The following is a 10,557-nucleotide window of genomic DNA, read 5'->3' on the forward strand; positions in this document are numbered from 1 at the left end:
ACCTCGAGCACCTTGGGTCCCCGGGCCCCCGAACTTAAGCACTCCCCCACGGACTAAACCAAGATGATCACACCCTCAAGAATCTCGTGCCCCTGGCTACACTTAAAGGGGGTCTACTTTGCGGTGCTTTGCCGTCCGCCCATCGGCACCCATAGTCGGCCTTCTTCACAGCAGCAGCACCCAACCTCCATGGAGGATTTTGCTCGTGCCCCTGGCTACACTTAAAGGGGGTCTACTTTGCGGTGCTTTGCCGTCCGCCCATCGGCACCCATAGTCGGCCTTCTTCACAGCAGCAGCACCCAACCTCCATGGAGGATTTTGCTCGTGCCCCTGGCTACACTTAAAGGGGGTCTACTTTGCGGTGCTTTGCCGTCCGCCCATCGGCACCCATAGTCGGCCTTCTTCACAGCAGCAGCACCCAACCTCCATGGAGGATTTTGCTCGTGCCCCTGGCTACACTTAAAGGGGGTCTACTTTGCGGTGCTTTGCCGTCCGCCCATCGGCACCCATAGTCGGCCTTCTTCACAGCAGCAGCACCCAACCTCCATGGAGGATTTTGCTCGTGCCCCTGGCTACACTTAAAGGGGGTCTACTTTGCGGTGCTTTGCCGTCCGCCCATCGGCACCCATAGTCGGCCTTCTTCACAGCAGCAGCACCCAACCTCCATGGAGGAGTTTGCTCGTGCCTCTGGCTACACTTAAAGGGGGTCTACTTTGCGGTGCTTTGCCGTCCGCCCATCGGCACCCATAGTCGGCCTTCTTCACAGCAGCAGCACCCAACCTCCATGGAGGATTTTGCTCGTGCCCCTGGCTACACTTAAAGGGGGTCTACTTTGCGGTGCTTTGCCGTCCGCCCATCGGCACCCATAGTCGGCCTTCTTCACAGCAGCAGCACCCAACCTCCATGGAGGATTTTGCTCGTGCCCCTGGCTACACTTAAAGGGGGTCTACTTTGCGGTGCTTTGCCGTCCGCCCATCGGCACCCATAGTCGGCCTTCTTCACAGCAGCAGCACCCAACCTCCATGGAGGATTTTGCTCGTGCCCCTGGCTACACTTAAAGGGAGTCTACTTTGCGGTGCTTTGCCGTCCGCCCATCGGCACCCATAGTCGGCCTTCTTCACAGCAGCAGCACCCAACCTCCATGGAGGATTTTGCTCGTGCCCCTGGCTACACTTAAAGGGGGTCTACTTTGCGGTGCTTTGCCGTCCGCCCATCGGCACCCATAGTCGGCCTTCTTCACAGCAGCAGCACCCAACCTCCATGTAGGATTTTGCTCGTGCCCCTGGCTACACTTAAAGGGGGTCTACTTTGCGGTGCTTTGCCTTCCGCCCATCGGCACCCATAGTCGGCCTTCTTCACAGCACCACCTGCCCTGCTGGAGGTTCACACTTTAACTTTTTTTACCCTCTTCTACCTTACAAATCATCCCACACTTGAGCACTCCTCACTCGTACTAAACACCTACATGCTACCACCAGAACCAGAATATCGTGCCCCTGGGGATCTTAAAGGAAGAAAACCCATAGTGGGATTTAAAAACAGAAGACTTAGTAATTTTAACAAACTTTATTTACAGTAATATTGACAGTAATAAATACATTCAAACAGGATATAACGTATTTACAAGGGGACTGATTACAACAACACACTGCATATTTACAAGTTGATCACTGGCAACAGTGGGTGAAGTTGGGGCAGAGTATGGCACCCTCTCTTCACCCATGTCTGAGGGGTTGTGTTCGGCCAGTGACTGGTCCCTCTTCGGGACATGTCTTGGTAGGGAGTCTTGGTAGGGAGCCGGGCTGTGCTCCTCTCCAGAGTTGTCACTGTCGATGTCAATACCCGCAAAAGTGTCTTCATTTCCCGCTGCTGCTGCTGTCGATGCCGCCGCCGCTGCTTGCAGTGACTCTGTGAAGAGCAACCGAATGTCCGCAGCCTCCTTCAAAGAAGGATTATTCGCGTAAAATTTGTCCGCAATTGCAGTGTTGTGACACATGAAATCACTCACTCTTTGGCGGTTGCCTTTGTCTTGAAACCTCTTCGCATTATCGGCGTGGACTGTGCGGAGGTCGGTGAAGTTAATGGGACTGCGGAGCCCCACATCAGCCCATGCCAACCTCAGGGAGTAGGCAAGCTTCCTGAACGGGTTCTTCCCCTCTGTGTACAGAAAGTAACGGCTCTGGGTGCAGGTCAGCGTACCCTTAATTTCCAGCCACCTCTTCATCCATCCAAATTCTTCTACGGTGAGGTACAGCTGCGCCTCCCCGAACGCGTTGGCCGTCTTGTGGTTACTTACCTGTTATGACAGAGATAGAGAGTGTCAATACAATGTCAATCATGCATATAACTGCCAGAATAAATACATTGATTAATAGCACTCACATGAACCAGGTAGCCGAAGGCAGTGCCAGTTGTATCCGCCTTTCGGACCTCGGCGTTGGTCATGTTGGAGTAGACCCCCGGACGGTGGCCATAAATGCAGCTCCAATGAAGAGTCATATACCCATAGAGCAGTGTCCGGGTCGCGGTAGTCGGATTGCTGGCCATCACATCCAGGAGCTGAGGGATGCGAGTGGTGGTCGAAGTCAAGCATGTCATTAGGTCGTTGTGGCTCGGCAGACCTTCCATCTTGTCACGCTTCACTTGCATCTGGTGGATAAGTACTTTTCTCTTCAGGGACTTCAGGATGGCAACTACTTCCCGTTTGATTAAAATCATGTCGGTTTGGCTGAGCCTGCTCCCCTTGCACGGTGTGTCGGCCATGTACTTGAGAAAGTGTGATATATTCTTGATGTAGAAGTCGGAGGTCGTGACCTGAAGGCTTGACTTCATCAGGCTCCGGGACCACCCGCGTATCCTCTTGAGATCCCTCAAAAAGAGCCAGTCAGACAGGCGATTGAAACCGTGTGCCATGAAACTGAGGAACGACTTCACTCTGCTTAGTTTGGAGACTGTGTTTTCCTGGAGCCTCACTGGTGGGTCGATACCTGCATAATGCTCCCGGTATCCTTGCAGATAATCCTCTGTGAAATATAAACAGTACTTTAATGACAACACAGGGTGTGTTACAGAAACTGCATGTGTCACATAGCCAACACACTTACCCATAATCCGTGGGAATGTGATGTCCCGCATTATATTTCCCCGGCCCCTGCCCCGGAACCAGGGGGAATTTATGGGAGGGGAGGTTGACGAGGCCTCGGTATGCATGGATGCAGGCTCTGAGGAGCTGGATGAATGGGTGTGAGAGCCAGTGGGGGACTTGCTGCAGGCGGGAATGGGAGACGTGCTGCAGGCGGGAATAGGAGACTTGCTGCAGGAGGGACCTTTCGACTTGGACAGCCTTGTTGGTGTCGACTCTGTTCGGGGTCGTTTCTTCAGAATGACCCGCTCTCGTTCCTCCCCATCGAACGCGGGCATGTCCCCGGCCCGCTGATCCATCCTCTGTCGCTTGTGCTTTATCCTCTGCTGCAACTTGCAGCGCAGGGATTTCACCTCAGCAGCATATATGTCCCGCTGAGCCCTCACTGCGTTTGCCTCCAGCCTCCATTCTTTGCAGTCCGGGTTGTCACATTCATTCACCGGGGACAAGGGTGGAGGTTGTGACAGTATATCGTCATCTGCCACCGTGTCAACAGCCCAAGCGGTAATCATTTCTATGGTGGGGTTTGTCATTCGGAGTTCATAAAGCTCCTTCTTGGCCACTGTCATTTTCATTTTATTTTGAACCACATGTAGTTCCTCCCGGGCCAGCTCAACATGGTCTCTGGCCAAGTGGCGATCCAGCCTTGTGCCACGGTACTCGCATCCCAGAATGGTACAGGGATGGAGCCTAATGTTGGTCCGTCCGTTGGGCAACAACAGCAGAATTTTTCTTTCATCCAAGTTACGCACACCATGGCGCCTCTGAAGGTGCTTGCTCAGGGCACAGTAGGAACTATTACAGATCGGACAACGGACCGCCATCCGACCTGTATTCTTGAGCATTTCGGTACCGGGAAATGTCACCAGAATCGTGGGTAAAAAAGAAGGAAGCGTGAAAAGACTCACGAAAGGTGCACTCAGCTTATCTTCAAATCGGTGTTTGTTTTCATTTGCATCATGGTGCGGTGTCCCATGTAGGCACTCGTTAGGCGGGCAGAGATCCCTGTAATCTCCCCTCACGTTCCTCCAGAGTCTGGTTCTCCCAAAGGATACCCGACAGTTTCGGGTACGACAACGTGGGGATAACAGTATCCTCCGGGGAGGCATTGAACCCCTCTCACCTGCCCCCAGAGGAGGCAGGGGAGTCAGGTACCCAGAGGGCGCACGGTGGACGGCCAGGGCGAGGCCGCCACACCGCGCTGGAGTCAGGGTCCCGGTGAGGCGCAGGACGGAGCACCCGGCAGTAGCCTCCAGCAGACCCCCGCGCGGTTCCCTCGTCCCTCGGAAGAGGTGGAGAGGCGGAGGGGTGTGTGTTTTCATCTGCTGGCGGGTTGCCGGGATAACAGTATCCTCCGGGGAGGCATTGAACCCCTCTCACCTGCCCCCAGAGGAGGCAGGGGAGTCAGGTACCCAGAGGGCGCACGGTGGACTGCCAGGGCGAGGCCGCCACACCGCGCTGGAGTCAGGGTCCCGGTGAGGCGCAGGACGGAGCACCCGGCAGTAGCCTCCAGCAGACCCCCGCGCGGTTCCCTCGTCCCTCGAAAGAGGTGGAGAGGCGGAGGGGTGGGTGTTTTCATCTGCTGGCAGGTTGCCGGGATAACAGTATCCTCCGGGGAGGCATTGAACCCCTCTCACCTGCCCCCAGAGGAGGCAGGGGAGTCAGGTACGCAGAGGGCGCACGGTGGACGGCCAGGGCGAGGCCGCCACACCGCGCTGGAGTCAGGGTCCCGGTGAGGCGCAGGACGGAGCACCCGGCAGTAGCCTCCAGCAGACCCCCGCGCGGTTCCCTCGTCCCTCGGAAGAGGTGGAGAGGCGGAGGGGTGGGTGTTTTAATCTGCTGGCGGGTTGCCGGGGAAAACGCCCTTAACGTTTTGTGAGAACCATGAGTGGGGGTCATACAGGCAACCATGTTAGCCGAAAATAGTGTCTCGTTATTCCGTGAAAACTGCCCTTGAATTCCTCCAGAGACCAGTTTCACAACTTCAAGTTGTGTGAGAACCATGATTGGGGGTCCTCCAGACAACCATTTTAGCCGAAAATAGTGTCTCGTTATTCCGTGACAACTCCCATTGCATTTCTCCAGAGTCGGAAAAAGTACAACTCAACTTTTGGAAGAACCAGAGAAAAGGGTGAAAATGGATATATTGTATCCGAAAATAGTGTTCCAAAAGGCGGGTAGAGTCCCCTGACAACTCCCCATACCTTTCTCCAGGGTGGGAAAAAGTTTAAGTCAACTTTTGGAAGAACCAGAGAAAAGGGTGAAAATGGATATATTGTATCCGAAAATAGTGTTCCAAAAGGCGGGTAGAGTCCCCTGACAACTCCCCATACCTTTCTCCAGGGTGGGAAAAAGTGTAAGTCAACTTTTGGAAGAACCAGAGAAAAGGGTGAAAATGGATAAATTGTATCCGAAAATAGTGTTCCAAAAGGCGGGTAGAGTCCCCTGACAACTCCCCATACCTTTCTCCAGAGTCGGAAAAAGTATAAGTTAACTTTTTGGAAGAACCAGAAAAAGGGGTGAAAATGGATAAAATGTATCCCAAAATAGTGCCTCTTGAGGCGGATAGAGTCCCCTGACAACTCCCCTTGCATTCCTCCAGAGACCAGTTCAAAAACTTTAACTTTTGTGAGAACCATGATTTGGGGTCCTCCAGGCAACAATTTGATCCGATCCAAAGTGCTTATGAGGCGGATACATTCCTCCATGATTTCCCCATCATGTGAAAATAGCTCGTTTTTTTCTAAGTGCTCTCAAAAACCGGGTTTCCGATTTCGTGCAGATGGTAGCTTGGAAAAGATGAATGAATTTTTTGGATGGAGGAGGGGAGGTCTCATTTCCCCTCTCCGTTGTAAATTGCAACGGGGGAGTGCAAAAGTCTCCGGGGCTTCGTCCCGAAGCGCCGAAGACTTGACCCCCTCCCCCGTTGGCACTTTTTAGAGAATTTTTAAAAACTTCATTTTTGATTATTTTAACATATAATTGACCGTTTTCTTTACTTTTTTTTGCTTTCCACGGGTGGAGGCGCATGGCAGGCCGCATATGAGCTTCCAAATTCGGCCTGGAACCTCCGGGAATTATGGGATAAGCTCCATATACTGACGACTCCCATCAAAAGTGATTGAAATGTACAGGAATCTGTCCATTTCAATCACATTCGACGACCCCATTAAAAATGCATGAAATGTACAGGAATCTGTCCATTTCAATCACATTTGACGACCCCATTAAAAGTGATTGAAATGTACAGGAATCTGTCCATTTCAATCACATTTGACGACGCATGCAGGGTGACTTTCTTCCCCAGGAATTAGTGTCTGAAAGCTGGGTAAGATTACTTTAAATAATGTGTGCACATGGCTTTATTACCCATGAAATAGTGTGTGAAAGCTGGGTAAGTTTGATGTGAATCTAAGGAAGATATGGCCCTTTCAAACACACCTCACGACTCCCATCAAAAGTGATTGAAATGTACAGGAATCTGTCCATTTCATTCACATTTGACGACCCGAGCAGGGTGACTTTGTTACCCAGGAATAAGTGTCTGAAACCCGGGTAAGATTACTCAGGGTATACAGGACTTTCACCCTCCCCCGTTGGCACTTAGCCGTTTTTCGAGAATCATCCATACTTCCATAACATGAGACCCCCGAACCCCGGAATTAAGCACTCCCCAACGGACTAAACCCAGATGTTCACACCCTCCAGAACTTAATGCCCCTGGTGAGTCAGAAAAGAGGTGTATTTTGCGGTGCTCTATCGTCCACCCATCGGCACCCATAGTCGGCCTTCTTCACAGCAGCAGCACCCAACCTCCAGTGGAGGATTTTTCTCGTGCCCCTGGCAACACTTAAAGGGGGTCTACTTTGCGGTGCTTTACCGTCCTCCCATCGGCACCCATAGTCGGACTTATTCACAGCAGCAGCACCCAACCTCCAGTGGAGGATGTTATCGTGCCCCTGGCAACACTGGTAAACACTGGTAACATCTGTCTAGCCGCTGACAGGAACTTGACATCGGAAGTTGACATCGCATTTCCATTGAGCGGACACGCGTACATGTGAAGGGCAAGTCCCACGGTACCTCCGTTCATAAGGCTGACATTTGCCTTACATTCCTCCAGAGTCAGAAAAAGTATGTTAACTTTTGGAAGAACCAGAGGAAGGGGTGAAAATGGATGAAATGTATCCGAAAATAGTGCCTCATATGCGGGTAGAGTCCCCTGACAACTCCCCTTACATTCCTCCAGAGTCAGAAAAAGCATGTTAACTTTTGGAAGAACCAGAGGAAGGGGTGAAAATGGATGAAATGTGTCCGAAAATAGTGCCTCATATGCGGGTAGAGTCCCCTGACAACTCCACTTTCCTCACATTCCTCCAGAGACCAGTTCAAAAACTGAAGTACCATACTGGGGGGTCTCCAGGCAACACATGTACCGGGGCCAGAGTGCACATGGAGCGGGGAGACATTCCTCCATGAAATGAGGCAGCCGTTTTTCTTCTGAGTCCTTTCAAAAACCGACTTCCAGTTTCCGATTTCGTGCAGACAGTAGTCTTTTACACCATCAAAATGGACAAACGATGCATCGAATGACATCTACAGATCAAGACGAAGCTAACCGAAGTACTCCCAGACTTGTAGCGTGTGAAAAACGTGTGCAAAGTATCCGCAAACTGACCAGTGGCTGTGATGCTAGCTTTGCTGCTAGCGGTTAGCATTTTCAATGGAAAAATACATTGAAATGGCTGCCGTTAGCTTAGCGACTAGCGGTTAGCATAATATTAGTATTTCACACATTCACTATTCACCCTGACATAAATTATAATGTAACCCATTATCCCTCTCTTAATTCAACACAATTGTTTTATATTTAATAATTCCATAATAACTAAACCTATAATAATTATTTTAAAAGTATCACTCTCTCAATTCAACTAATTTTAAATAATTTTCACATTTCCATTAAAAGGTCTCAGGCGGGTATCATACCCGGATCCCCGAGAGCAAAGACTAACGCTTATCTCAGTACGACACAGAGCCGCTTAGAGATTACAGTGGAAAAAGTCTTGTATATATGGATATATTTCTCAGTATGGGACATTTTCATATCTTTCCGGCCATCCAAATGTATAAACGACACATCAAATCACATCTACAGACCAAGACGAAGCGAATGGAAGTACTGCCATGCATGTGAAAAACTGTGTATTTTACATTTAATAGTTACAAAATGAATAAACCTATTATACTAACTACCCTAAAATACTATAACACTAACTATACAATAATCAACTTCAAATATGGAGAGTCTGAGAAGACAACTTTCCACATATAATTATCTCTTGACTAAATATAAAAAATGTTGCATGCATGCCATAGCATGGATTCGTACTCGCGACCATCCGCACCAATGAGCAACGCTGATATCACTGCAACTGCACTGCTTAGAATCTGCCAGCCTTGTGGTGGGGGAGGGGAATACAATGAAATGGCTCTTAGTACTGTGTACACGGTCGCAGGGTCCCCACATTTTGCAAGCAGGTTCCACACAAGTGCAACAACACACTCTCAAAGGCTCGGAGTGCCAAGCAAATTTTTTGAATTTTTTTCAATTTGCTCATTCTTCTCCAGCAAAACCCTGTCTGACTCTACGAGTAAATCAGGATTTTGTGAGAAAGTTTGCCATTTCATTGAAAAAAAGTTCTGGGTGTTCTAGGGTTACCATACTTCAGATCCCTGATCTGGGCCCTATTTAGGCCCTTTTTGGGCCCTGTGAAAAAATTATCTATTTATATCTCTTTTAGGATTTCACGTTTTTTTAATTAAAAATATCTTATAGGAGCGAACGGTAGCAGCTGGATCCCTGAAATTATACACCAGTGTACTACATATAGCGGGGAACATTTGCTGTGAATATCAATTGCGTCACTCAAATGCTTGATTTTATATCAATATTATTCCAATGAAAAGCTAATTTGCCCAAAAGTGCTACTAATTCGTATCTTTTGATAACAACGTCTGATCGGTTCGGGCTCAATGGCTATTCCCCAACTTCAATTATTCCGCATCCAATGGTATCCTCCGTGTGTCTCTAGGACCTCAGGGGGCGGAGCTAGGGCAGTCAGACGTCAATGGCAGTAATGCATGATGGCATTTGATTGAAGAAAAGTTCTGGGTGGGCTAGGGTTCCCATATTTCAGATTCCTGATCTGGGCCCTATTTAGAGGCCCCCTGTGAACAAATTATCTCTTTAGCCCTTTTCAAAGTTCTTTAAACACTCACGGAGCACTGTTGTGCTCGGTTGTAATGAGATTAAGCTCAAAGCGGTCGGAACTTCCTTTGCGCCGTCGAGGGCACTGTCGGCATTGCGAATGTGACCTCTGACCTCAGTTTTGACCATGTCCGAGGTCTCAGAGTCCCCACATTTCGCAAGCGGGTTCCACACAAGAGCAACAACACACTCTCGAAGTTTCGGAGCGCCAACCACATTTTTTACATTTTTTTTATTTTCTTCCCATCTGCCAACACAAGCCTGTCAGATGCTAAGCTCCAGACAGCATTTTGTGAGAAAGTTTGACATTTTATCGAAAAAAAGTTCTGGGTGGGTTACAGTTTACATACTTCAGATTCCTGATCTGGGCCCTATTTAGAGGCCTCCTGTGAAAAAATTAGCTCTTTAGCCCTTTTCAAAGTACTTTAAACACTCACGGAGCACTGCGGCTTCTCAAAAGGCCTTAACGGAAGGTTTTGGTACATTTTAAGCCGTAACCTTTGACATTTAGTCGCACCAGAGGCATCCATTTGCATCTGCTCTCCGAGACGGTTAAAATGACATCAAGCTCAAAGCGGTCGGACCTTCCTTTGTGCAGTAAACGGCACCGTACGGCATGAAAGCGTGACCTTTGACCTTTGGAGCTTTGTTACATTTCAAGCCGTAACCTTTGACATTAGGAGCAGCAGAGGCATCAATCTGCATGTACTTTTCAAGCCGGTTCTAATGAGAGCAAGCTCAAGGCGGTCGGACCTTCTTTTTTGCCGTAAAGGGCACAGTACGGCATGAAAACGTGACCTCTGACCTCGGAAGGTCGGAGGGTCCCCATATTTTGCAAGCGGGTTCCACACAAGCTAAACAACACACTCTCAAAGGTTCGGAGCGCCAAGCACATTTTTGTATTTTTTTTTCAATTTGCTCATTCTTCTCCAGCCTCTCAGACTATTCATGTAAATCAGGATTATGTGAGAAATTTTAAATGTTATTGAAAAAAAAATTATGGGTGGGTTTAAGTTTCCATACTTCAGATTCCCAGACACCCCCCCCATAAGTATAAGTACATGGTACAAATATTTGGTAAGTGGGACCCCATATTGAGTTGTCGGACACCCCCCCACAACATTACAAATATTCGGTAAGTGGG

The 10,557-nt window shown here is 49.3% G+C and overlaps 1 protein-coding gene across 1 annotated transcript; it reads right to left on the reverse strand.

The window, feature by feature from the left end:
* Nucleotides 1-1,559: 1,559 nt before the first annotated feature.
* LOC139436048 (uncharacterized) lies at nucleotides 1,560-4,258 on the reverse strand. Its single transcript, XM_071207234.1, has 3 exons — nucleotides 3,105-4,258; nucleotides 2,383-3,023; nucleotides 1,560-2,296 (listed from the first exon to the last, which is right to left on the reverse strand). Exons 1-3 carry the CDS (start codon nucleotides 4,249-4,251, stop codon nucleotides 1,601-1,603), a joined length of 2,484 nt encoding a protein of 827 aa, XP_071063335.1. The 5' UTR covers nucleotides 4,252-4,258; the 3' UTR covers nucleotides 1,560-1,600.
* Nucleotides 4,259-10,557: the final 6,299 nt, after the last annotated feature.

This window comes from Pseudochaenichthys georgianus, chromosome 22, assembly GCF_902827115.2.
Source record: "Pseudochaenichthys georgianus chromosome 22, fPseGeo1.2, whole genome shotgun sequence".
Taxonomy (NCBI): Eukaryota; Metazoa; Chordata; class Actinopteri; order Perciformes; family Channichthyidae; genus Pseudochaenichthys; species Pseudochaenichthys georgianus.